Source organism: Condylura cristata, unplaced genomic scaffold, assembly GCF_000260355.1.
Source record: "Condylura cristata isolate star-nosed mole 26May11 unplaced genomic scaffold, ConCri1.0 scaffold00005, whole genome shotgun sequence".
NCBI classification, from domain to species: domain Eukaryota; kingdom Metazoa; phylum Chordata; class Mammalia; order Eulipotyphla; family Talpidae; genus Condylura; species Condylura cristata.
Window position 1 is genome coordinate 44,080,333 of NW_004567106.1, and position 27,808 is coordinate 44,108,140.

Sequence of the window (27,808 nt, forward strand, 5' to 3'; positions counted from 1 at the left end):
TTGCATTCAGAACAGCCTGGTCATACCACTCTGCTCTTGGATTATTCTCACGAGATCTCACACCCGATCATGACATACTTTTCAGTGTCAAGGTTTTCTGAGGATCCTTTCTTCACTTAGTTTCTTGCCTTCAGTCAGGGCAAGATCTCATTAACACACAGTTTTAGAATTGGTTTGATTTATTAACATAATCAGTGGATAGGAGTTTTAGAAAATATTTATTGTATTTGGTCTAGAAATGATAAAAAATAAAAACTGGTACAATTATGTCACACACCCTTGGAAAGGCATATTTATCCTTTCACACCAGAAAAAGTTTTATGCCGTGCCAGAGATGGAAACTACCTAAGCGAACAGTGGCAAACTAATGCTGCTGAGGGGAGAAGCCCTTGTAAATACTGAAAGTTTTCTTCTGTACTTTTTTACTTACTTTTGGGCAATTATCAGTCCAGTGGAAAGATTTTTGAACATAAAAGGCACCTAGAGTAAAAATTAGACCTTAGCTAGTAAAAATAGCTACACATATTAACATCAAGAATAAAAGACCCTATCAATGTGGATTTCTTGCTAGGCAAAGATAATATAAATGCAAAAGCTATTACAACTAGATATCTAGAAACACTTACCTGAACCTGGTAAGCTAGATAATGAGCTAGATAATGATAATCAAGTTTGTGCTGATAAGCCTCTAGATGTTTTATCTTCATTTAAATGAGCAAGAGTACAGGTTTTATATATTCATAGGAGGGTGTGCTCTATTTGTTTACCCACAGATTACTTTGGAACATTTTCTCTTAAAATGCACGGTGCTATGTTCCATTCATGGATGCATTAAAAATTCCTGTTTTTTTCAAGAATATAGCATAACCTAAAATTGATACTTTCAACCAAAACTTTTTTTTATAATTATAAAGCCAGTCAAGCTGACATTTTGCTATGATTTAAGCACCTGAAATATATTCTGACCAATTTATATTTTCTGAGCTAGAATTAGGATTCTCAAGGTTTGTACATGTGTACAAACACTGCGAATTATTTAAGCTAATAAAAACTTGAAAAAATACAAATAATCTTTTGCTACGAAGATCCAAAATCCATGTGTTGGTCAAATGAGCACAAAGCCAGCAAACACTTTGCCTTTTCTTATCTGTGGACAGAGGACTTAGCGCAGCCAGGTGGTATTCAGCTGGGTCTGGTTCTTGATGCTTGTATCCATTTTTAGCACTTCTCGAATGGCCATGGTAGCGTAGGTAGAAGGAGGAAGAGAAAAATCCATCTTCAGAGCTCTGTATTTGCCTTCTACCAGAAGAAAGAAGAGAACAGTCAGAAAACTAAAGCAGCTGCAGACAAGACTGGGGCAAGTCTATCATCTCTACACAAATAAAAGAAGCTCCTTTCGGCTGGTCTCCACTCCCTTGAGGGCTTCAGAGAGTGTGATGTGGAAGTAAGAGATCTGTGAGGGTTTGACCCAGCTGAGTCTCTATGGTAATTCTATCTGGGAACTTTCAAAAAGAAAAAGAGCAGATTACAGAAAAGCACAACAGAGAAATGTACATCAAATGAAAAGAAAATCAGAGGGTGGGAAAACAGACAAAGGAAGGGCAACAAGAATGTGACAGTGAGAATTCAAATGTAAAGCTTCTGATTCTCCTCCTGGATTTTTACTAGCTTTGAAAACCCTGTGGGGGGTGGGGAGCAAATATGCTAATCACCTAATAACACAAACTTTTTTTTTCCCCCAAAGATTTATCTTTATGTACTTATGCATACAAGAACTGAGGTACTGGCCAGAGGTGTAGGGTGAGAGGATTCACCAGAGACAGAATGGGGAGCAGAACAGGCAGATCCATTGAAATATACTGTTGAGGGGAGCAGCAGGTGAGACAGGCAATGTTTGCTGGGGCATAGGGCTCAGCCCCCTGGCCAGGGACAAAACACTTACTGCAGTGGCTGTGGACAGCTTCACAGTGCTGAGTCTTTAACCCCTGCAACACCAGGAAGGATGTACTATCGCAGCCTATAATGTTCATTTGTTTTCAGTAGGACTTAATGTTTTAATTACTGATGTCCAGCTGCAATCAAACTAAAACAACAACAAAACACTACAGAGAGATATGACGTGGGTGGAAGATGGTGGTGACATAGAGTTGGTTTTTTTTTTTATGTGTTTGCGTAAGAAAACAGTTCAAAGTTGACAAGGAGCTGATGACCGTTTAAACTCACCAGAAGCAAAAACTGGTGGTGGTTTCCCTTCTAGATTGTCCACATCTGTGTTGAAGAGTGGAATTTTAGGATCATCATATGCAACAACTTCCCTTCAAGACATATAAAGAAAAGCAAATGTAAACTTTCATAAAAGGAACTAACTAGCTCCCATTTGTTTAACAAGGAAAACACTTAAGTCTATTGTACATAATTTCAAGTAGGACTATACAGTGACAAAAGAGGGCTGGATTTTACATATAAGTACTATCGTTATATAATTGTACAGTAAGAGGCCAGATAATGGCAGCCTACATAATTAGCCACTCACGAGGAACTGCTGGGGGGAGGGAGGAAGGATCAGATAAGATGATAACATAAAATCCAACTTCGCCAAGCTTCCCTACAATTCAGGGAAGAGGAGGGAAGTGAGTGGAGAGAAGAGACAGAAAGGGGCAAGAGAATTAATTTCTTGCTAATGGGTTCAGGATTTAACTTTTTTTTTTAATCAAAGAAAGCTTTAGATAATGCCATTAAGTATCACATTATTTTAAAATGGGTTAATACAAGTTATCTTTTTCTCTGTAGCAAGGCACTAAAATGACCCCATGAGGGTTTGGAATTCACAGGTAATTTTGAGTAAGGACATCTGCTGAGGGATAGCTCTGTAGGCAAATGTCAGTTTCTAAATAGTAGGGAAAAGTTCATTTTCTGCACATTCTTCAGGAATTCAGTACTGTTAGTAAAACATAAACTAAGCCACTTTCACTATTTTTGTATTCTTTTTTTCTGGTATTCATTTATTATTGATGATTTGAGAAATAATAAGTGGTAACAGTCATAGTCATAGTAATAATAATAATTACTAACACGAAATACTCCCATGTCAGGGTCTAAACATGAAAATTATCTATGTGAGGCAAAAGCTTAAAATCCTACATCATAATTTGGTTCTGTTTTATTCCAGACTATTACTCACCAGCTGACATTCTGAGGACGAATAATGATCTTCCGGTAGGCTCCTGATAAGGAATAATCTCGAATTTTGTGTCTCATGTTGTCAATATCAAGATCATCTGCTGTGAGCATTTCCCTGTAGGCTTCACTAACTAACAGAATACAAAAAGTGAGTTGGAATGCAGTATGCTAGCAAGTTATCTTTAATTAGACTGTAAAGAGAGTAATAGGCAAATCTATTTAGGTTATCTGGACAAAAATTAGTCACTAATTTATATGATCCAACCTGTTTTCTGGAATCAAAATGTGGCTTACTAACCAGGATTAAGTGTCTCTAGTTTATGTTGGGCCAACTTGTAAGCCTGCTCTTCAACAAGTCACAGTATCTGGGGTGTAAGGTTCCCAAGCTACTTATAAGAGGCCACTTCATCAGAGGTTGCTAACCTACAATTTATGTGTTCAGAGTAGGAAAAAACCATATATGCAGGCCTCAAACTCTTTCTGGAAGAAGGTAGTTATAAATAAATGCATAAAAATAAGAAACCTGGGAAAACCATCTGGCTCACCCTCGCACCTGATGTAGAATCTTTTTTTTTTTTTAAAGAGTTATTTATTTATTCATACAGAACTGGGGTACATGCGGAGGGTGAGAGGATTCACCAGAGACAGAACGGGGAACAGAACAGGCAAATCGACGAGGTACACTGCTGAGGGGAGCAGCGGGCGGGTCAGGAGAGGTCTGCCACACCATGTGGTCACCTCCACGGCAGGCAGGGATCAACTCATGCGGAAGTGGCTTAAGCTTCTTAGTGCAGTGCTTTAACCCGCTGCGCCACCAGGGAGGGCCCCCAGATGTAGAATCTTTTTTATAACATCCGAGAGACAGTCACCGAGCTGTGGCTTGAACATTGTCATTCACAGAAGCCACTTCTCTGTGAGACATGCAGTTGGTACAAACTTTTTCCTATTATAAGCTGAAATTTGACTTCTTGTAACTTCTGGTGACCACTTTGAAACACAGCAGATTAAATGCACTCTTCCACAGATAGTCATTAGTACTGGACCTTCAAGTCGTATTTTCTATGCCAAACAATCTACCTTATATCAACTGTGTGTCCTATGACATTTCTATATTCCAAATCACACCCTGTATATATGTCTCATAGTAATAGGCTTATGGTAAGTACAGATACTTTTTTAGACTACTGTGAAAATGGGTCTTTTCTATCTATATGCTTGCTCTCTGAACAGACACGTGAAAACTTACATTTAACCCTGTCAAATGCCCCTACGATTTTCTAAACACTTATTTTAATATAAAGTCGTTTTTTCCTTTTAATACATAGAAGAGCTGGAGTGAAGGCCCAAGGTACAGGTGTGTGTGTGTGTGTGTGTGTGTGTGAGAGAGAGAAAGAGAGAGAGACTTTGATCCCCAGCCAGGGAGCTAGCTAGCACACATGACACAGCAGACCTCTTTCTGTCTCACCCACTGCTCCCCTCAGCAGTGTATTTTAGTAGATCCACCTGTTCTGCTCCCCACTCTATCTCTGCTGAATCCTCTCAGCTACCCATACTTCTGATCTACACACCAGTTCTACGCAAAAGACAAAAAAACTTGGGTAGACCAGGCTCAAGGAAACATTCCCACATGACACACTAATGAAAGCCGTGGAAATCCCTAAACAGAGGATGGCTGGACACTAACTGTATAGATGAGCTGTAATACCTGTGCGTCCACTGTGATCACAAGGTTTTTATGAATGGCTGTCAAAGGCTCTGCCGAATATATTTCTGAATTGGTCTTTACTCAAGTTCCTGATCACGAGGACAAGGATCAGGAAACAGAATTGTTGTTCCTATTTACTTGGAAGGCTAAGGAAGTGTGGCTTTGAGCATCCTAGTGCCTTCCTTCTGGCTAGTTCCTAGCATGGCTCTCTGGGGTTCTCACTGCTGTGCTCTCTGCACATGACAGCCAGCCCACCTCTCTTACTCATTTACCCCTCTTCTCTATTCCTGTTTTCCTCAGTGATATCAGCTTCCCTTAAGTATTGGAGCACAGCAAGTTGATTACATTAATCAATCTAAGTGGTGGATAATTTATTTTTTTAAAAAAGATTTCATTTATTTATGCAGATAGAATTGGGGTACAGGCCAGGGATGCAGGGGTGGTGAGAGGATTCACCAGAGAGAGAGAGTGGAGAGCAGAACAGGCAGATTGACCAACTACACTGTTGAGGGGAGCAGCGAGCAAGACAGGAGAGGTCTGCTGCGCCATGTGGGTCAGCTCCTTGACAGGGGATTGAACTCCCAAGGCTGCAGCCAGCTTCAAGTGCTGTGTTTTAACCCATTGCACCACCAGGGAGGGTCCAGATTCTTTTTTTAAAAAAAGATTTAATTTGGCCCTCCCTGGTGGCGTAGCGGGTTAAAGCACCGCACTGAGAATCTAAAGCCGCTTCCGCATGAGTTCGATTCCCGCCTGCCCCGGAGGTGACCACATGGCGAGCCAGACCTCTCCTGACCCGCCCGCTGCTCCCCTCAGCAGTGTACTTCGTCGATCTGCCTGTTCTGCTCCCCACTCTGTCTCTGGTGAAGCCTCTCGCCGCCCCTGAGCCTCTGGCCTGTACCCCAGTTCTGTATGCACAAATAAATAAAATCTTAAAAAAAAAAAAAAAAGATTTAATTTAATTTATTCATACATACAAAAACTAGGGTGTAGGCTAGAGGTTCAGGGTGAGAAAATTCACCAGACACAGAGTAGGGAGTAGGACAAACAGATCAACTGAAATACACTGCTGAGGGGAGCAGCAAGGAAACGGGAGAGGTCTTTTTTACCATGTGGATCAGCTCCTTAGCTAGGGATCAATCTCATGTTTCAGTGAATGGCAATAGCTTCACAGTGCTGAGACTTAACCCTTGACCAGGGAGGTCCAAAGTGGTGGACTCTTATTTCACTTTTATAAGTATTTGTGTTATAAAAAAAGGTTGTTTACATGCCTTTTGCAGCAATATGGATGGAGTTGGAAAAGATCATGCTTAGTGAAATAAACCAGAAAGAAAAGGAAAAATACTGGATGGTTTCACTCATAGCAGGAGTATAACAGACCAGGCGAGAAAATAATAATAATAACGAACAGCTATATACCAGAGACATTTTATGGGGGTGGAGTGGGAAATGGGATCAAAAACAATGGGGCAAGGGAAAATGCACTGGACTATGGTGATAGCACATGGGTGATCAGGTGTTGGGAAGTCCATGGGGATTACAACTGATATGGAAAAATGCACAAAATGATGTAAAAATAAATTATATATATATAAATAAAGGTTGCTAATCCTAATCATTCTGCAAAATCCTGATAAAAAATAAGTCAGGTTATTCTGGGCTCTTGAGAGAAAAGACAATTTAACAAGGAAACACCACCCAAACACCAATCCTACACAGGCATATACTTCCAGGGTTAGTTCCATGAAGTTGGTGAGACCTTTCTTATTAATCGATATCTGAATCCCTGAGCAACAAAAAGTTCTACTTCTGCTCCCCACCTCCAGCCCCCAGTGGCATTTATTAAAGTAAAAGAAATAATTCCTAACCCTCTGGGTAGGGAATTCTACATTTTCACTCTGGAAACTTCTGAATTTAAAGACTTTTAGAATACCACGAGCAGATATTAATGTCAGTTTTTAAAGTACACTTACTGGTTCACTTTCTCATTGACTCTTTCCAATCCCTTTCTAGCCTTAATATGAATTAACGAATTTCAGAAGTTAGAAAAAATAATGGCAATAATAACAATTCTAGTAACGAATACCGCTACTACGAATACTACCAACTCCACCATCCAATTTCCAATTAATACAATTAATTCAAATTATCTATCTGAACATATCCCATTTTGGAAACTTTTACAAGTAAACATGGTTTATGTATTTGAAATCTAAACATTTTTCCAAGTTTGATGGAAATCCATGCTGAAAAATTATACTTAAGGTAATGATGCTATTCCCACAGAGGTGAGCGGCATAATTAGATTTTTGTAAACTGTTTTCCTCATACAGGTAACTTACTTTTATGTTTTGGATAGATAACATCAAAACCAGGCAAGGGCATCACCACATCATGGATGGAGTAATCATTAACATCGCCTTCCTCAATATAGGTGGCTGTGGCTGCAAATTCACAAGTGAACAAACAATACATTAAAACTTAAGAGGCAACATCTTCATGAGCTCCACTTCGAAATTTACACACGGGTAAGAAGTCAGAAGTGCAAGTTGGTACAGGTTCTGTGGCTGAGGAACCCTAAAAAAGTTAAGTTGGTTACCTTTCTGTCTCTTCTATTCTGCCCAAGAAATAAAAAATGGAGGATTTAGAAAAATAGAGATAGTTAAAAGATCATGTAAGCCTCAGCTGCACCCTCATTTTGAGGGAATACTTTGCCTTTTTTCCCAAGGTAAAAGAAGTTTAGTACAACTAGTGTGCAAGAGAGAGAAGAGAAAGGAAAGAATAGATAAAATCTTCCACTTCTGGAAAACAACCCATCAGTCCAGGAAGGCTTGCTTTTTAAAATCAGATCCTTTTTCCTTTTTAAATAACACTACAAAAAGCTATTTGGAAAGTTCTCATGTATGAATGAATTTTGCTGAAAGAATAAACTACTGAAAAACCAGTCTGTATTTAGAGGATGAAATGTGCTAAGAACAAGAGAAATTAAACACTAGGTGTAATCAATATGGGTTGAGGGAAGAATACATGAGAAAATACATTACAATTTCTGAACAAGTCAAAACCTCTGTGGACCGGGTAGGTACACCCACGTAGAAGAAGACTGTTTCAGTGCAGGGGACAACAGGGGAAACCAGGAAAACATGGACTTTGGAAACAGACAGACTTGTTTCTGAAGCTCAGCCTTTTTTTTTTAACCAGCTGTGGGCTTTGGGTAAGCGAATCTCATCAGAAGAATGGAGAGAATGCCTCACAGTAAAACTACAAGGTCTGGCACAAAGCAAGGACTCAGCAGCAGATTGGGATTGTTGATTGTTTGCCTGTTTACAAATATTTTAGGCTCAGAGAATGTATTTGCCTTACAGTACATTAGGGGGCCAGTCTGGTACTGATTTGAACTCTTTAAAACTGGGGAACAAAAGCTGTGAGGTTAAAGTGCATCTTGAAAGGCAGGGAAGTCTTTGCTAAAACCAGACGAAAGCTCGCAGAGAGATTTTAGGCATCATTTCACCCAAATCCTGCCCTCATTGAAAGAGTTGCGGGTCAGAGAGTCACACACTTACTCAGACCAGAGATTGAGGCCAGAAATCCAAACTAGTAAGTCTGAACTTACAATGCCTTACGAGACATCACCCTTTATTAACAGTAGCCAGGCTAGGTTTTAAAGCCTCCAGTGTTCATGAACTGACCCTCATTTGGGGAGTAACAATGGCATCTGCCTTTTTACCTCCTTTAAGGACAAGGTCCCCTGGAACAGGTTTCAGCCCATATTCTTCTATCCTCTTGCTCACCATGTTATTCCACACATAGCTTTGATAGCTATGAATATACATCAAGCGATTATTTCGTGGAATCTGGAGGGAAGGAGAAAAAAGACAGGTAAAGAACAAAATTCTGAATATAACAAGGAGTGCGTTTTCCGAGACATCTTGCTTGTTTAGTGGCTGCTTCACAGCCTCGGCTTTCGGGATGAAAGTGCCGTGACTCCAGGGGCCTTACAACTGGCAGCAGCTGCAGCAGCTCTAATTTTGTATTCCTGGTGCACACGTTCGAGCAAACAGAGCCAATGCTACGGAATTTATACCCTGCGTCAAGGCTGGGCCTTTCTTCCCAAGGAATTTACACACTAATTATAGAGCTACAGTGTTTTCTCCCCCATAACTGTGTGGCAGGAGAAAACCTAAATGATTGAACGGACAACTAATTTCATGCAGCAAGAAATCTGCTTGTTTTTGAACAGGAAGGGAGAATAAATAAGACTGAAGTTTACGAAATGAACTTCAGGCTCTTCTATAGATTATGGTTCAGGCTCCTCTATAGATTATGGATATCCAAAATATTAGTTAATCACACTTGCCAAGAGTGATCTGGAAACTCTAGAACCACCAGAGACACCAGACTGAAATGCAACCATTCAGACCCCTTATTGGGCAAGCCTCTTGCTGAAACACATTACAGATAAGTTTTTTTTCCCGAGCCAGCAATGTTAGTAACTATGGTCTATACCACCCACGCCCACCGTCTTCCCCCATCACCATTCAGGGTCTGAATAAGGATCACTCAGGTAAGTACCCCTCTCAGGGATCATCAGAGGATACTTATTTACCTTCTGTTCTTTCAAAATTTAGTAAAATATCTAAAAATAAAAACGAAAAAGCATTAAACCACCTCCAGTCATTGCCTGACTTCACAAGTCGCACTCACTATGCCAAATGCAGAGACTATATTCTTCATTCCATATTTTGAAAGTCCTCGAAGCAGCTGCCCTTCCACACACCTTTTGACAGGTAGCTTTCTGAGGGCAGCAGCTGGGTCCTTGGTCTTCGCCCATTCTTCCCTGCATTTAACCAAGTACCCCTTTTCGGCTAGAGGGAAAAAACTGTGATTAAACAATTTATCTAATAAACAGATGTACATAGGTAAATGTTCCTTAGAAAAAACAAGCTTAGAAAAGACTACTAGTAATATATGTACAATGGAGTGTCTCAGCTCACATGAAAATAACCATCCGAAAGAGAAAAGATGACACACATGGTAAGTTTACAGATGACTAGATGACTTCTGTCAACATGTGTAAAGCTCCAGAACTTAAAGCCAATTACTGTTCATGGCCATAGCTGACTCAATTTAAGACAGAACCTTGGTAATCTTTCTTCTTTCTCTCTACTTCTACTGCATTGTCAAATTTAATGTGTCATTTTCCTTAAAATCTGATGTTATCTCTTTTACTAATAAATACTCACAGAAGGCATAATTGGCTAACTTTTTTATTCCCAGAAGATTTCTTTCTTTATGCATACAGAACTGGGGTACAGGCCAGATGTGCAGGAGCAGTGAAAGGATTCACTGGAGATAGAATAGGGAGCAGGACAGGTAGGACACTGCTGAGGGGAGCAGCAGGTGGGTCAGGAGAGGTCTGCTGTGCCATGTGGGTCACCTCCGGGGCTGGGAATTGAACCTGAGCAAAGCGGCTGAGGTCAGCTTGCAGTGCTGCGTCCTAGCCAGTTGCACCACCAGCAAGGGCCCTTAATTGGCTAATTTGTAAAGGAGTATGTAAATCCTTTTTCATATAGTATGATTTTATAAATATTTTCTGGAAAATTTTAAACAAACTCTTTAAATACCTACACTGTGTTTTGCCATATCTTTATATTACATCACATGGTGCAAATGAACCATACATAATATTTAGAAATTTAGTAGATCTACTAAGAAAGGAAACATGTATTTGTTAATTATTAAACTAGATGAACTAAGAGCTGACAATAGGATATGATACATTAAAAAAAAAATATATATATATATACACACACACGCACAAACTTATAATTATTCTCACCTCCAGAACGGGGTTTCAATATTAAGTCCATGACTTCAGCCCAAGAATTTTGTAGTATTGCTCTAAAATGAAGCAGCACTTATTTTACTTAATTGTGCACTTTAGGATACCTGAATTTTGAGGTGAATTTTCTATGCTCAAGTTTATAGCATCAACAAATTTTACTAACTTTGCATATTTTATTGAACATTACTAAAACAAGAATAAAAAATTAATGTGATGATAAAAGTTTCAAATGTAAAAGCCAAAAGAATTTTACAAAGAGAAAAAAATTAAGAACGTTTATTCCTAACAAATATCATTTCTCAGTTTTAAGATATTATAGCTATATAAATACGATCTAGCATGCTTTTATAATTGTTACACATAACTTTACTTGTAAAAATCAAAGTTATGTACCCAAATTTATTTGAAATGTCTCTAAATAGTTCTTCCTCTGTTAAGTACTTCTTGCCTAGTTCTTGCTTAATACACAGAATAAATACAACTTGGCCTTCTCTAGTCTTCTTGCTAAAATGAAAATAGTTTCTAATTATAAAAGCTACACATGTTACTTAAAAGCTAAACAGTACATAAAAAAGGATACCTGCTTCTCTAAAAAATTAAACACTGTTAACATTACAGAATGTATTTTTATTTTTACTTTTTTATTTTTAATCACAGCAATAGTTTATTTTCAACATTATCAAGCTTGTAAAAAAAATTAACAGTTTATTTGTACATCATTTTGTGCATTTTTCCATCTCAGTTGCAATCCCCTTGGGCTTCCCATCATCAAATCACCCATGTGCCATCACCATAGTCCAGTGCATTTCCTTCCCCCCACTGTTTTTGATCCCATTCCCCACCATTCCACCCCCATAAATTGTCTCTGGTATATAACTGTTCATTATTATTATTATTATTTTCTCGCCTGGTCCTTTATACTCCTACTATGAGTGAAACCATCCAGTATTTTCCCTTTTCTTTCTGGCTTATTTCACAGAATGTATTTTTAAAGACTTGAAATATATCTATAAATATATGCAATTTTCCCATCAACTTTGATAAATCTTGTCACACAGACACTGTATTTTGCGTATCATACCTGAAAATTTTTCCCATTGAGGTTTCTGGTCTTAGATGAACAAACTTACTGGAAGGATGACCTAAGATGTCTACATTGATTGTTTTTTAATTTAGTCAGTTAATAAACAGTAACTGCTTTCAAATTGTGGGGGTTTTGAAAAACAAGATTTCTGGTATTGCATTCAGGGTTAGAAAGGTATGACCTAGCGCAAGAATAAAATCTCTTCGATTAGTTTTTTTGCTTTTCTAATAATTAGGATTTTGTTTTTCACATTTAATCAAATGGGATATTCTTGTATTAAACTATATAAAATGTTTTGTATCTATGCATGTTATCGTATGCTTTTTAAATTTATTACTGTAACGAATTACATGAACAGATTCCCCATTGTCGGAAAAGTCTTTAAATGTGTCCTGGTGACACTTATTTAGTTGGATAGGCATGCAGAACACTTCCAAAAGGATTATTGTACTAACTCAGAATTAGCCAATGGTTTGCCAGATACCATGGAAAAGCACTTCTGAGCTCAAAAACCTTTGTTATCTGGTTGGCCACTTGATTCTGTAAATAGCTTTACTGGAAAACAGCTACCTTCACTCATTTGCACATTGGCTGCTTTTGCACTCTGCTTTTGTACAGCTGAGATGCAGCAACATTCTATGGTCCCCGAAGCCTATTATTTACTATCTGACCCCTTTCAGAAAAATGGTCATTTGTTCATGTTCTTTGGAGATATGTTTATTCAGATTCTCTGCACATTTTCAGACTGTGTTATCTGTACTTTGTTGAATTCTAAGTTCTCTACATATTTTGGATACATGCCATTTTTCCATCTTTAAATTACAAAGTGACCTCACAGGGCCCCCCATTCCAGGAGGTCCCATGAGGATAAGAGCAACTTTGAAGTTAGGTAATATTCTTAGGCTGTGGAAATTGTCAGTTTAAGTTTAGGGTTTTGGTAGGCTGTCTAAAGACCTTAAGGCATACTACATAATTTTCTCCCTGGATAAATTTTATTCCATTTTTTATTAGCTATTTATATTATCTATGGAATGTAAAATTTAGAGGGTCACCTAGCTGTTATTCTTCTGCCAAACTGATTGTAACTTCAAAGATAAATATGGCCTGCCCTTAAATATTCTGTCCACTAATATAATTTGTACTTCTACTGAATACTTTTTAAAGTTTTTTTAAGATTTATTTATTTATGCATACAGAACTGGGCTACAGGCCAGAGGTGCAGGGACGGTTGGAGAAGTCACCAGAGGAGGAAGCAGTGACAAAGTACACTGCTGAAGGAGCAGCAGGAGAAACAGGAGAGGTCTGCTGCGCCATGTGGGCCACTTGCCTGGCTGGGTATTGAACTCGCGTTGAGGCAACTGTGGCCAGCTTCGTAGTATGCTTCAACCCACTATGCCACCAGGGAGGGCCCTGCGCTTTTACTCTCTTCATCAAAATTCTCTGACCACTGGCAAGACTGAAAATATTTTTTCACCATCAACAGTTACTATAGTTTTCTCCTAGGCAACAGTTTTCCCCTTTGGTTTGTATGCTGTAATTTAAAATGTTATTTTTCCATTTTTTGAGCCTTTACTATATATTTTAGGAATAGAAAGAGGTTTGCATAAACATCATTTCACTTCATTTTCACCAACCTGTGTGGTGAGACTATCACTTCCATCTTACAGACAAGTAACCTGAGGCTTAGAACTGAAGTCTGACTGCAATGCTTGAATCTTTAATCATTACAACATTGCCTCCAATAAGCCAGGGAAATAACACATGACAAATTTTATCATTTTGCAAAGCTTTTAAAAACCCAAACAGATGTAACTTCATGTAGTTGGCTGCAAAAACAACAGATGACAAGTCAACCTATTACCAGGATTACAGCTGGCCAGCTAGTGATCTGGGAAACCTCCCTACGGCCCGATTTCATCTTCCCTAAAACAAAGGATTTGAAACCTAAGAAACAAGAACTAAATAATCTCTCAGATCACTTCCAATTCCTAACTTCCACAATTCTAGCTCCCAGGTGAATAATCACTTAATGCACTAGTCTCCTCTGGACATTTGGATAGCACAGGCAGGTCTGCGAACCCAAGCATTCATAGCCAAGAGTCCCACTCTTGTTTACATGAGAGGGATTTCCTGTTTCCTAAAAGCAGAACACAGAGTTCTTGAAAAAAAAAAAAAAAAAAATTATCTGACTGAGAGCTCCTTGGTGGTGCATGCATTAAAGTCTCAGTAATATGAAGATATCTGCAGCCACTGCTGCATGAGTTAGATCCCCAGCCAGGGAGCTGACCCATACAGAGAAGCAGACCTCTCCTGACTCACCCATTACTCCCTTGAGAAATAAATTTCATTAGGTTCCCCTGTTCTGCTCCCCACTCTTTCTCTGGTGAATCCTCTTACCTCCTGCACGTCTGGCCTGCACCCCAGATTTTGTATGCATAAATAAATAAAAAATCTCTAAAAAACTTTACCTAATGAGGTTCTACATGCACCATTTTCTTAAAGGCGGGTGGGGGCAGGGCAAATCAAAGTTTAATGAACTGGGAAGCACTTGTTAACAGAGATCATAAAATACATCATTTCATCTGGCTGCTCTGTGTCTAAATTATATAACTGCTTGACAACTGAGCTAAGGTATACCTATTTTTAAAAACAGAAAAAACAAATTGAACCCCTAGATGAACTATCTAGTGGGAGAAAAAATTACTTTTCAGGATAGAGCTTGTTGAACTGATTTAAATTGTTTTTTAATTATTATTATTTTTAAAGACTTATTTTTATTAATTTATGCACATAAGCACTGTGGTGCACATATGCACACAAGCAGGCCAGATGTGTGGGAGGTGAGAGGATTCACCAGAGACAGAGTGGGGAGCAGAACAGGCAGATCCACTGAAATACACTGCTGAGGGGAGCAGTGGGCTAGACAGGAGAGGTCTGCTGTGCCATGTGGGTCACCTCCCTGGCTGGGGATCGAACTCAAGTTGCAGTAGCTGGCAACAGCTTTACGGTGCTGAGACTTTAACCACTGAGCCACCAGGGAGGCCCCTAAATTGATTTTTTATTAAATCTCGTGCTTGTTTTATCTTAAAACAAAATGAGGTTGTGATCATCTAGTAGATGAGACACAGTGGTTCATATGGCTCAAAAATAAGGAACTCTAGAAATAATTACAAACAGTACCAACAAAAATCCCTATTTTAAAAAATGAGAATTTCTAGATGAAACTGAAGAGAGAGTACAAACCTTCCAACTTGGTAGGTAGGAACAGCTGTAGTTCCAAACCTTTGCATTCCATAGTAGTTGATAAATCCAATCTCCTTGAGAGAGTTCATGGCTTGCTGTACTTGATCGTTAGTTCCTGTTATATTTCTGCAAGGAAGCAAATTAGCCATAGAATAAAATTTAGAGTTAGATACTCAGGGGTGAGCATGTCATAAACCATACAGCTTGTTTTCCATGCCTTTCCCTTGAGTCCTGTAACTTTTCTCTCCCTTCTGAGGACTCAAATCTTTAAGGACTCGATATTGTGGGAAAATATATAGTAACATTAAAATTACCCTTTTATCCATTAAGAATGTGGAAGAGTGGTAGTAAGTATATTCACAAATGTGCAATCTTCACCATCACATTTCTAGAACTTTCTCTTCCCAAACTGAAACTCTACATACATTAAAAAGTTCTAACTCTGAGATGGAAAAATGCACAAAAATATGCAAAAAAAAAAAAAGTTCTACCTCTCCATCTTCCCATTCTTGCAGGTTATCTCTATAATACTTTTTATGCCTGTGTTAGGCCCTGCATAGTAACAATCAGAGACTTTTTGTCTCTTAGCACAGTATTTCAAGGAAACAATTTCTTTCTAAAGGAAATGCTGTTTTTTTAGAAAGGTGGAGGTGTCAGCTCAAATACTACTGAAGTGTTTGTTCTCCCTGCCCTACCAGGCCCCACTCTGCCATCATCATTTGCTGTCACACCTGTAAGTTCACCTGCATTAACAAGTATTAGAAACAGACTTCAAGTGACTCAGCAAGACCCACTTCTGCATGCATTCCTGTTTTTATTAAAGACTTATTTATTTATGCATACAGAATTGGGGTACAGGCCAGGTGCAGGAGGTGAGAGGATTCACCAGAGACAGAGTGGGGAGCACAACAGGCAGACTAACTGAAATACACTGTGAGGGGAACAGCAGGCACGTCAGGTGAAATCAGCCACACCACGTGTGTCACCTCCCTGGCTGGGGATTGAACTCGTGCTGTAGTGGCTGTAATAGTTTCACAGTGCTATACTTTAACCCGCTGCATCACCAGGGAGCGCCCCTGCGTTACTATTTTTTTTTTTTTACCTGAGAACAACAGTGAAGTGATTCCCTTGAAGCTCTCCCAATTTCAGAGGGTTTTTCTGATAGCTGAAATTTCCAAGCTTAAAGTTCATCAAACACTTGTTCAAGTGGGCGAGTCTCTGTGCAGTTATTCTAAAAAATATAAAATAAAAAGGAGCAGAGAGATGATCAGGAAATCCTGCTATCATAAAATGCTCTAGTATACCTCACTATAGAACACTGGCAGCCTGAAATATCGCTACCCCTGGACAGGAAAGACAGGCCCTGAAGCAGGTAGGCTGTACACCCTTCCTACATCCCTCTGGTCGTTCCTCCAGCATAACTGATACTCTTCCTACCCCAGACGTACATTTTTAGAGTATATTCATGTTTTTTCTATATGGACTAATAACAACAATGCATGGAACTTTTGACTTCTCATGGAGGCATCAGAGTGAGAAAGGAGGTAACAACAGGGCCTCCCAGAGCACAGCAAGTCTCAGAGCTATCAAATACCACCAGCCACTGAGGCATGAGTTGGATTCCCAGCCAGGGAGCTGACCCACATGGCACAGCAGACCTCTCCTCACCCGCCCACTGCTGCCCTCAGAAGTGTATTTCGGTGGATCTGCCTATTCTGCTCCCGGTGAATCCTCTCACCCACCCAGCACCTCTGGACTGTACCCCAATGCTTGTATGCATAAAAAATACAAAAAAATAAATCTTTAAAAAAAAAAAGAAAGGTGATAACAGAAAACAATCCCAGACAACTATCGTGACTACTAAGTCACAATTAAGCTTTATATAAAAAGAATGAGTCAATATAACAGCTTTCTACATACCACCCTTTGCAATACATATTATTTGTTCCTAGATTAAACTGAGTAAGTGATATTTTGACGAAGACCATACAGTGGGGCAAAATAGTAAATAAAAAGAACAAGTCAGGGCCCTCCCTGGTGGCATAGCGGGTTAAAGCACTGCACTAAGAAGCTTAAGCCACTTCCACATGAGTTCGATCCCCGCCTGCCCTGGAGGAGATCCACATGGCGCGGCAGACCTCTCCTGACCCGCCCGCTGCTCCCCTCAGCAGTGTACTTTGATCATCTGCCTGTTCTGCTCCCCACTCTGTCTCTGGTGAAGCCTCTCACCCTCCGCATCTCTGGCCTGTACCCCAGTTCTGTATGAATAAATAAATAAATCTTTAAAAAAAAAAAAAAAAAAGAACAAGTCAAATTTTGGCCTCTCAGAAAAATGTAGCAATTCATCACAGAAAACCTGGAAAAATACAGACATAAAAAATAAAACCAACTCAGTTTCATTATCTGAAAAAGCTGTTACCATCTAACTTTGAATTTCCTCCCGTTCTTTTTTTCTTAAGTTTATTTATTAAATGCATACAAGAACTGCGATGTATATAGGCCAGAGGTACAGGGGGTGAGAGGATTCACCAGAGACAGAGTGGGGAGCAGAACAGGAAGATCCACTGAAGTACACTGCTGAGGGGAGCAGCGGATGAGACAGGTGAGGTCTGCTGAGCCATGTGGGTCAGTTCCCTGGCCGGGAATCAAACTTAAGCTGCAATGGCTGGTGATAGCTTGATAGCGATGTGTCTTTAACCTCTGTGTCACAGGGAGGCCCCCATCCATTCTTTCTTAAAACACATTAGATAAAGATCTATAGAGATAGCTAGAATCTTCACAAATCTGTAACCTGCTACCACTTAATATAAATGTTTTCTATGGTATTATAAAATTTTCATCTTCATTAGGAAATATATGTTAAAAAAAACAAATTTAGTAGTAAAAACCCTTTTCTTGAGGAAAAAAAAAGTCATTGTGCCATTAATAAATATAAAGTATAGGAAGCCAGTCAGAGAAATTGGGAAATGTGCCGAGTTTCTACTCCACAAACCCCGACCCCAATCCACTGTTCAAACCCTGAACTTAACACTGTCCAAGTCAGAGTCTAGGACTAGTTCAGCCCTGAACCAATTGTTCAAAAAAGCAGGTGCAGGAGAATTAAGGGCATAAGGCCCTTGACTTCTGAACACAAGGCATGAATTTACCCAGGAATAAACCCTAAACAATTCAGAAAACAGAGGCTCAGAATGAACTGCGCGAAGAACAGGAAGATAGAACCTCTTTGTGGTATTAAACTATGGCTAGGGAAATGCACAAGATAATTGTCTGGAGGATAAAAAAGTAATCAGATGTAACATGGCTGCCCCAGAGAATAATTCCAGAGACTGTTCTCTCATAACCAAGTACCTCACAGCTCTGTTCTTTCTTTGTTGAGATATAATTTACCATTTTAACCATTATAAAGTGTACACTTCAGTGCTTTTTAGTATATCCTTTTCATTGGCACAATTATCTAATAGAAAACATTCCCCTCATGCAAAAAGAAACCCTACACCTATTAAGCAGTCACCCTCATCCCTCTCCTTCAGCCTTTGGCAACCACTAACCTATAGGTTTCCTTATAGATAGAGATTTTTAGGTTATTTCATATAATCATACATAGTCTTCTGAGTGCTTTTTAAAAAAGATTTATTAATTTATGCATACAAGAGCTGTGGTGTGGGCCAGAGGTGTGGGGTGAGAGGATTCACCAGAGACAGTGGGAAGCCGAACAGGCAGACTGAGGAAGTACACTGATGAGGGGAGCAGTGGGCGGGTCAGGAGAGGTCTGCTGCACCATGTGGGTGAGCTCCCTAGTCAGCCAGGGATCGAACTGGTGCTTCAGTGGCTGCAGACAGCTTCTTGGTGCTGTCATTTAACCTGCTGCACCCCCAAGATGGCCCTCAGCATTATATTTTTGAGATTCATCCATGTTACACTATGTACCAGTACTTAATTCTTTTTCTTTTCATAGCTGGATAATATCCTATTGTTTATTTTTGAACACACAACATATACAAGTATTTCTGAGTCTTACAGGCATGGCAGAAATCAAGAGCCACACTCAGATCTTGGATGGGGGCCGGGGGGTGGGGATCCCTGGGAACAAGGAGAATGAAGTTGATGGTATCTTTATCAACTGTTCGTATTTTAATTCTGATGACCCTGGATCAAGCCCTCTGGTTGCTGTGGTTTATTCACAGCAAAGTCTCTGACTAACTTGAGAATACCAAAATTTTACTTTTTAACATTAGGACCCCAACTTAAGCATATGTTACAACAAAGCTTTATTAACAAAGTCAGGGAAATACTGACCTGGCCCAAAAAGGAGACTGGAAGGAAGAGCCAGGAAAAGAAACAAATCATTCTAAATGTTCCTGCTTGAGAGCTTACTAAAATTACTAGGTGGATCTCGTGAGTTACATAAAGTTAAAAAGAAAGGCTGCTAGTGCAACGTCTGATCAATTCAGCAATAATGAAAGTCCTTGAGTGGCAGAGTGGGTTTATCCTGTTCACCAGTTCTCACGGGAAAGGCCAACCTGCCTGGCCTTTTATGTCCATTTAGCAAAAGAAGGGTGTAGCCTGCATCCGCCAGATAAGTGTATGTGCTTTCCAAAGGCCAACATCGAAGTGTCTAATGTAGTTTCTTAATAATGTAACAGGAAGATGATAAATGCGGCAGAAGTTTATGAGGACAGAGCAGCAATGTGATCAAGTATGACACCTGGTGGCTGACCAAGAACAAACAGAAATAACTGCACTCTGAATGTTCCAATATCTATCACCATATATAATGCAAAACAAAGTCATGAGGTGCCATTTTTTTTGAGGATGCCATTGCTGCTCCCTGTTTTCCCTGAACTTTCTGGCAAGCCCACAAGCCCACTACCCACTGAGGTTATCTAAATCATCACATGCTTTTCAAGGCCCCTTCCCTATTCCTGCCCTTTCATTCTCCAAAGATAATGCCACATTCCATGTATTACTGTGAGGAAAAGAAACAGGCCCCTCAGTAGGTAGGGGAACTCCCCTTCAGGCACTCCCTTTTCTTCCCTCTCAGACATATCAACATTTGTACTCACTGGTACGAAGTCATAGAGAGAAGTCTTTTACTCTTCACCACTAACACCATGACATTACCTCAAGGTCAAGAAAGAAAAAACTGGAAAACCCATTAGGATGCAACCCGAAGCTCAACCTCAAAATTATTTCAAGTGAATCAGAAAAAATGTAGGAAAGAAGCCAGATTTAGGTTTACTGTCTGGTAAAGGGGAATACCACCTCAAATTCTTTATGAAAAGCAAATATAGGTATTTAAGTGTTGATAAAAGACTACTTTAAATTGTAGTACAGCTAACACATATGCACACATTCAAGATGCTTGCATTTTAACATGGAACCATGAGACAGTCACCACATTCAAGATAATAACCATACACATGTCCTCCCAAAGTGTTTTCCTGCCTCTTCATTTCTTCCTCCCATCACTCCTTACCTCTGGGAGTACACTAAGAAGAAAGTCACATAGCTAGTGAATTCATCCTTTCCCTCTTCCCTTCACTGTGACTGATTCTCCCTCCCCAGAATAATAACACCCTGATCTCCAGCTCCATCTGCCTACTCCTACCCACAACTCCTAAACCTGCTTCAACACAGAACCTTCTGCTCAGATCATGGTCAAGACCAAGTTCTTCAACATGACCGATACGGACCTTTAGGACATGGGTCCTCTCTGCCGTCAAAGGCTTATTTTTGTTATTTTCCCACAAAACTGAAGTACCTGCCAGCTATCAAATGTGTCAGGCTACTCAGTTCCCTTCAATGTCTTTTTCACAAGCTCTTTTCTTGCTTTGGAGAAAGGAAACTAGACCCTCACCAGCACCAGGAAATACCTACTCATCCTTCTAGAATATAAGCCTGCTCAGTCAGGGGCAATTTTGCCCCCAGGGGACACTTGGCAATATCTGTAAAGAGTTTTTGTTGTCCCTGTGGGTGAGGGTGGAAATACTGACATGTGGTGGGCAGGACCAGGGCTGCTGTTAAATGTGCCATGATGCACAGGACAGTCCCCACAAGGAAGAACCCCAAAAATTAATAGTGGAGAGGCTAAGCAATCTGGGTCCAGATTAAAACTCCAGTAGCCTATTTTCTAAAAGCCTTTCCTGGCTTTACCTGCTCCCCCACTCCAGTTCTGGATTTGTTAAGTCTACCCTCACCCCCAGTGTATCTCTATTTTAGCATTTATCTCACCTCTATGATAAATTTTAATTTATTTGTCTATCTGTTCCATTAAATTATAATTGCTTCAAAGCAGAGATCTTTCTTATCTACCTCCAGTGTGAAACGAAAGTGCTCATTCCCTGTTTTCTCATTAATTTTTAAATAACATTTAAAAATGCATGAAGAGAAAAAAAGGAGCACTTCTTTTCTTGTCCCACCACTGAAATCCTTTAAAAAGTACACTAATGTATCAGAAAATACAGATAAGCAAGAAGAGTTAAATAGAAAAAGAATGTTTTGGGTAAAGGGAAATTTGCCAACGGGCAACCTGAGAACTCTGACGGGGCGCCAGGACGCTACAGTGTGAATGCCGGCGGGTGCTCTCACTTACTTGAGAACTGCGATCTCTTGCACGGTTATGGCCCTTTTGTCTTTGGTGCCCATGTAGGAGAATATGTTTGGCTTGACTCTGTTAAAAGAAACACAAAACCATCTGAGGTCACATTCCATCAGGAAATCACCTTTCGCATAACCTAACACTCAAAACAAAGACTTAAATCACAGTCGAATGACAGAATGAGAAATTTTAGAGCCTAACAGAGGCCTCATGCACTGTCTTTTGAGCATATGCAATTCACTAGCTTATAATGTTTGAGGGTAAAGAAAAACGCACTCTAAAGGTGGAAGGTACCATGTTGACATTTTTGTTTCTTTAATTTTCTAAAAGTTAGTAATGTGATTTTTTTTCTCAAATACATGGTCTATCTCTTACTGTAAAAGAGCTAAATGCTAGGACAAGGATCACAATGCTTTAGATAGGAACATATACGTAAGCTAACTGACTTAGTTTATAAAACCTGTTCTGCATGAATGAGAACAAAAATGAGGAAGGATTTCTCAGACTCTGAGCAATCTCCATTGCCAGATCTCAGAGGAATTCCCACCAACTGTCCATCCACCTAGACCTGTTCTTCTGGGCTCCAGGAATGCACAGAGTACCAATGACTCTCTCCTAGGGAGCCAGTAATTGGGGGAAAATAAATTGTTGCTTAATCTGGTACTATGTCCAATCAGCTGAATTTTAGTTCCTTAAAATTCATCGATTAAATGGGCCCCTGTGGTGCAATGGTTTAAAGCACAACACTACGAGACTGCCCACTGTAACTCAAGTTCGATTCCCCAGCCCAGGAGGTGACCCACATGGCTCAGCAGACCTCTCCTCACCTGCCTCTGCTCCCCTCAGCAGTGTATTTCAGTGGATCTGCCTGTTCTGCTCCCCACTCTGTCTCTGGTGAATCCTCCCAACCACTGTACCTCTGGCCTGTACTCCAGTTCTTGTATACATAAATTCTAAAAAAATAAATCTTAAAAAAAAAAATTCATAGATTAAAGCCCTGGTGCCTCATTGCCAGTACCTCAGGAAATGACTATCTGAAGACTGAGCCTTTAAAAAGACAAGTTAAAATGAGACCCTTAGGGTGGGCACTAATCCAGTGTGACTGGTGTCCTTCTAAGAAAGGAAATTTGGGGACACAAGAGACCCCAGAGGTAAACACACCATGGGAAACAAGACAAGGTGACTATCTGTAAGCCAGAGAAAGCCCTCAGAAAAAAACCAATCTGTCAATACCCTCACCTTGGGACTTTCAGCTTCTGGAACTGTGAGAATTGTCATTCCTGTTGTTTAATGAATGAACATTATTATGCAGCCACAGCAAGTGAATATACTGTGTACCATCTTTTGAGTTAAGCATATATTAGAGCATGAATATGCATTGCATACATGTTTGCTTTAGGGCCAGACAGCCATTTCTTAAAAAAAAATAAAAAAAATCTCTGGAACCTGGGCCAACCTCAGAGGTCCCATCTCTATTGTATTTACATTCCTATGATAAAATCTGACTGATTCTAAGTTCTTAATATGGTTAATCTTGAGAAATAAAGACCTTCCAACAGAGATGTGTCTCTGTAAACACATCAACGTTTGGGTTTTCAGGCTGGAAAGTTCATTTTTATTTCCAGCTGGATGGACTGCTAACTCTCAACTACTTCAAGAAGTTTCATCTTGAATCATGGGCAATAGGAAAGACAGTCAATCAGTGTTCCCATATTCTCACTCCTTATTCATGAGCATGGAGAGAAGAAAGTAAATTTCTGTGTTTTGATTCTGTAGAGCTACAAGAACAAGATACTAACCTTAAATATTTGGACAGGACATTAATGGCATCCATGGTGTCTTTATTTTCTTTGTACAGTACAAAGTGGCAGTAACTTCCCCTAGATTTTGGCCAAGAATGTTTTCTTGGATCTTAAAAACAACAATAACAATTAAACATTATATATACATATATCATAACAAAAGCTATCTGGTTTTTTTTTTTTTTCTCTTTTCTGATACTCTTCAAATTCATTTTTTGTTAGAGAATCTTTTGTTGAGAAATCAGATCTAATTTGACAGGAAATCCTGGTTAATAAGTGATTACAGCCATGTGGACTACAGGTATTTCACTTTTTGTGATTAAACATTTAACGTTAGCTATCTGTGTTTAAAATCCAAAGCGGATATGCTGGCTGTGAGACAAATGACTAAAACTGACCAGCCATCTTCACAGAGAGCAGAGAGTCTGCCGCTGCTCAGAGAGAGGACTCCACAAGCAGCTGTCTGGCAGCTGGGCTGATTTTTACATAGTCCAGAGGGAAGCATCATGCTGAAATCTCCAAGTCCTGCCTCACCTCTCAACAGGTGTCCACACATACAGGCTGGATGCCCAAGCAGGGATAAGAGAAAGCTAGGGACACATTTAGATAACCCAAAGCCCACTCCCATCACAGAGGTTAGACTCACAACAGCTGGTTCACAAAAGTCCACCTGACAAAGAGTGCAAATGGCAGTCAAGCCTGACTGTCACTCTTGGGGAAAAGGGGACTTAAGAAATGAAGCCAGATTAAATGTTAACTTTAGAGCTACTGTTCCTTGTAATGGTTTAACTCTGTGAAGAATGACAAACCTTTCACAACTTTGGAGAACCTGACTTTTAAATTATCCTTTAAAGTGAACATTTTAATTATACTGTTATCTAGAAATATACATTTAAAATAATACACAGATTTAGATTTTAGCAGAAAAGCCTGAAGGGTGTTCTGAAAAATCAATACTTCAGGGAGGAAATATAAGCCACAGTACATTTCCCAGGTATCACACAATTATATTCACGAGTCTTGTATGACAGATGAAATTGTCATTTGAATAGAACATCTAATTCACTTTTATTCCTGTAAGTCCACAGAAGAAAAAGTGTGCAAAAACAGTTTACACAACCCCTTGAAAAGTCATCTTCTTTGTCTTTGTCCATGAAATAAACCTTCCACATGAATTTAGAAACCCTTTATCTTCAGAGGCTTAAGAAATTCCCAATACTGCAGTTACTTGTACATCTGGCTTTGAAAAAGCAAAAAGCACTGCTTAATAGACTTGTGATTTAAACTACAGTGTGAAAAATGAAAGAATCATTAAACCACCTCAGAAAACAGCCACAGCATGTATACATCGAATTGCTTTCCTCTCTGATAAACATGAATGAGTCTTCAGGCACAGACAGAAATGTTTTACAAGTATTGCTTTGGCTCTTGGTGTGAATTCCTTACCACTCATCCTCAGTGAATTTTGAAGAGGAATATCATATTTGGTGTTTCCTCCAGCTCACTACAGTTAAGCGAATTTGTCTACACTAAGCACTCGGGACAAAACCATTGGCATTTCATTTTATCTGCATGAAAGGCCAACCGCTCTTACCTGCTGCAGTTCTGACCTCTGTCCAAATGCACAGCATAAAGAGCACAAGAGAGCAATGTTTAATTGATAATATTATTAAAGTGCTTTAGAGGTGAACATGCAAATGATCGCATGGAAAGTTTCCACCGAGGACTTCTACCGCGCCTGGTAGTTATGTGGTGGGTTCACAGCCATTTAGACATTAACAATGGAATGTCGCAGAGGCAAACAGTGAACAAATAGAAAACTCACCTACAGGTACAAGCCTCCCTGTCTCAACACCTTCACACCCTCATGTCAGCTCACCCTCAATGTTGCAGTCTGTACTCCAATGCTGTCACAAAAGCTTTAAGACTAGATCCAGAATACTTTTCCATGTAGAGATTTTATTTCAAAATACAGGAGGACATACACTGAAAGCTATTTGTATTTATGTTTTGATGGTGTGACTGCAAGTAAATATTGTTTTGCGCTTTTCTGTGTTTATGCTTTTCCTGAGCTGAATTAGTTTTTTATTTTAACAATGAATATGGAAAACAATTCTCTAAATTATAGACTGAAAGAGACTTTAGAAATGATTTAAGAGACTTAATCATCAATGTTCTGACTAAGTTTGGATCATTATCTGAATATATCATCTCATTGAGGCAATCAAGAAAAAAGTTAACATGAACTGGGGATTAGATTACTAACAAACTGTGTGATAATGGTTTTGGTTTTTAGTCACCCTCTGTTAAGTACATATTGAAGTATTTATGAGTGAAATAAAATACTAGGTAGAATTTTCATTAAAATACTCCAACAGGAAAAAATTAAGAGGAGCAAATCAAACAACAACAAAAAAATGTTGACAACCTCGAAGATGGTTGATGGGTACACAGGGGTTTAATCTACTATTTCCTTATTTTTGTGTGCTTATTTGTAAATGCCACCATAAAAAGTTAAAAAAATACTTGTGATAAAAGTTGATGAACTGTAGCTGTATTTTTCCTTAACTGTCAATCAGCACATTCACAATTAACTATAATGGCCAAGAAATAAGTGAAGTTGCAAAACTAAAAAACTGAATGCTGTTTTACTTTAAGAGAAACTATGACAACTGAATATGAGTTTTGGCTTACAAAGCATGCATCTTTTATTAGCAATTCCAAGCAGTGAGCATGCATACCATTATCTCCTCTGCAAAAACTCACTTTTACTTAAGTGTGCTCAGTATACAGAATAGAAAGAATATGCATTGATTTAACTAGGAATATTTTGAGTAAAAGAAAAATCAGTAAGTCTTAATTTATTTTGGGCAAGTTGTTTGATGTTATAAACCCCCAACTCCTAAGAATGTTAAGTAGCATACATTCAACTTTGCAATTTAAGTGAATTTAAAATAACTTTCAGACATTTTTAAATGCTCTGAGTTAAAATGTGAATGCAAAGAAGTATCAGGCTGGGGGACTGGAGAGTATTCTTCGCAGGATACAATATGACAACTGCAATCTTTCAGAAATGGAAAACAGATCAAAGACAAAACCATGTTCAGGAAGATTCACATATGAGCAGAGCTCTCCCGAATAAGGAAGGAAAATGTGCATGGCTTGAGAGGATGACAGGATGAGGGAACATGCAGAAAATTTTTCCTTCTTATTCCAGGTGATTTCACTGCACTCCTGTACACACAACAGCCTTGTAGCTTCCTCAGGGATCTTGCTCCATCCGTATCACTCTCCTCCTGGAATTTCTACCTTTACTCTCCACACCTCTTTTCTTTCCTTATCAGTCTCACTAAACTGACAGGCATGTTTCAGAATTTTTATCTTGCTAGACCTATCTACAAAAATGCCCACAGCTAGCCACTTGGATTACTGGACTTCCCTTCTCCCATGGATTCCATAACACTGATTTCTCCCAATTTCCTTTTTATCTGTCTGGCTCTTCCTCCAAAAGTCTCTGTGAATTCCTAGATCTAGGTGCCCCTTTTGGGAATTATTCATTTCAAAAAATATCACAGGGCAGAATTTTTGTTTACTCAAGTCTTTACAAAGTAAATTCCTAGAATAATTTGGAATGAGTAATAATCTGGAACATACACTATCTCAAAATGTAAATCAATTTACCTGATTACATACTTTATAATAATAACATGATACTTTGAGAAAAATCCCATACGTACACTTTGGTAAGTCAACCAACACTCCCTGTTAAATGAGTACTCAATTTTAACATGTGTGTGGTCTGCCCACATTAGCAGGCAATCCTTGGGAAGGCAGCTGCGTGTCCTACAATTCAGCTCAATTCTGACACTATCTACTTGAAAAGAGCATCAGATCCCACTGGTCAAGGATTTAACCTCCCAAGACCAAAGTCACATCCCATCGTAGATGCCGGTCCTAAGTCCATATGGTGACCTGCACTTCCCACCAACTGGCTATAAATCTGAAGTGCCATGTTTCTTCCTTGAGTTCAATTAATTTGCCAGAGTGGCTCACAGAACTCAGATACATTTTTACTTACAGGATTACCAGCTTATTCTAAAAGGATAGAATTCCTGAGCTGCTGGATGGACATGGACAGGGGATGGAGTGGGAAAGGTCGAATTGCTTCCGCACCCTCTCCAAGCTGATCACACATCTCCGTGTGTTCACCACCTGGAAGCTCTCTAGACTCAGGGATTTTTCAGAGGTCTCATTACAAAGGCATGGTTTGATTAAATTATTTGGTGTCTGGCAAGTGATTTAACCTCCAGCCCCTTCTCATTCTCCTGAGGTCAGAGTGGTGGGACTACAAATT

The 27,808-nt window shown here is 39.3% G+C and overlaps 1 protein-coding gene across 3 annotated transcripts in view; it reads right to left on the minus strand.

The window, feature by feature from the left end:
* Positions 1-207: 207 nt before the first annotated feature.
* The window catches only part of PUS7 (pseudouridylate synthase 7 (putative)), a 42,562-nt gene continuing 14,961 nt past the window's right edge, over positions 208-27,808 (minus strand). For 2 of the 3 annotated variants that reach the window (XM_012720705.1, XM_012720706.1), the window contains exons 6-17: positions 25,049-25,066; positions 23,452-23,563; positions 21,647-21,724; positions 16,157-16,285; positions 15,055-15,180; positions 10,722-10,783; positions 9,587-9,747; positions 8,610-8,736; positions 7,225-7,326; positions 3,182-3,311; positions 2,224-2,315; positions 208-1,299 (exon numbers count right to left, since the gene is read on the minus strand). In XM_012720705.1, the coding sequence (XP_012576159.1) occupies positions 1,163-1,299; positions 2,224-2,315; positions 3,182-3,311; positions 7,225-7,326; positions 8,610-8,736; positions 9,587-9,747; positions 10,722-10,783; positions 15,055-15,180; positions 16,157-16,285; positions 21,647-21,724; positions 23,452-23,563; positions 25,049-25,066 (1,274 nt within the window). In that variant the 3' untranslated portion in view covers positions 208-1,162. The remainder of the gene's footprint in view (positions 1,300-2,223; positions 2,316-3,181; positions 3,312-7,224; positions 7,327-8,609; positions 8,737-9,586; positions 9,748-10,721; positions 10,784-15,054; positions 15,181-16,156; positions 16,286-21,646; positions 21,725-23,451; positions 23,564-25,048; positions 25,067-27,808) is intronic. The other variant, XM_004676918.2, reaches the window with a different exon arrangement.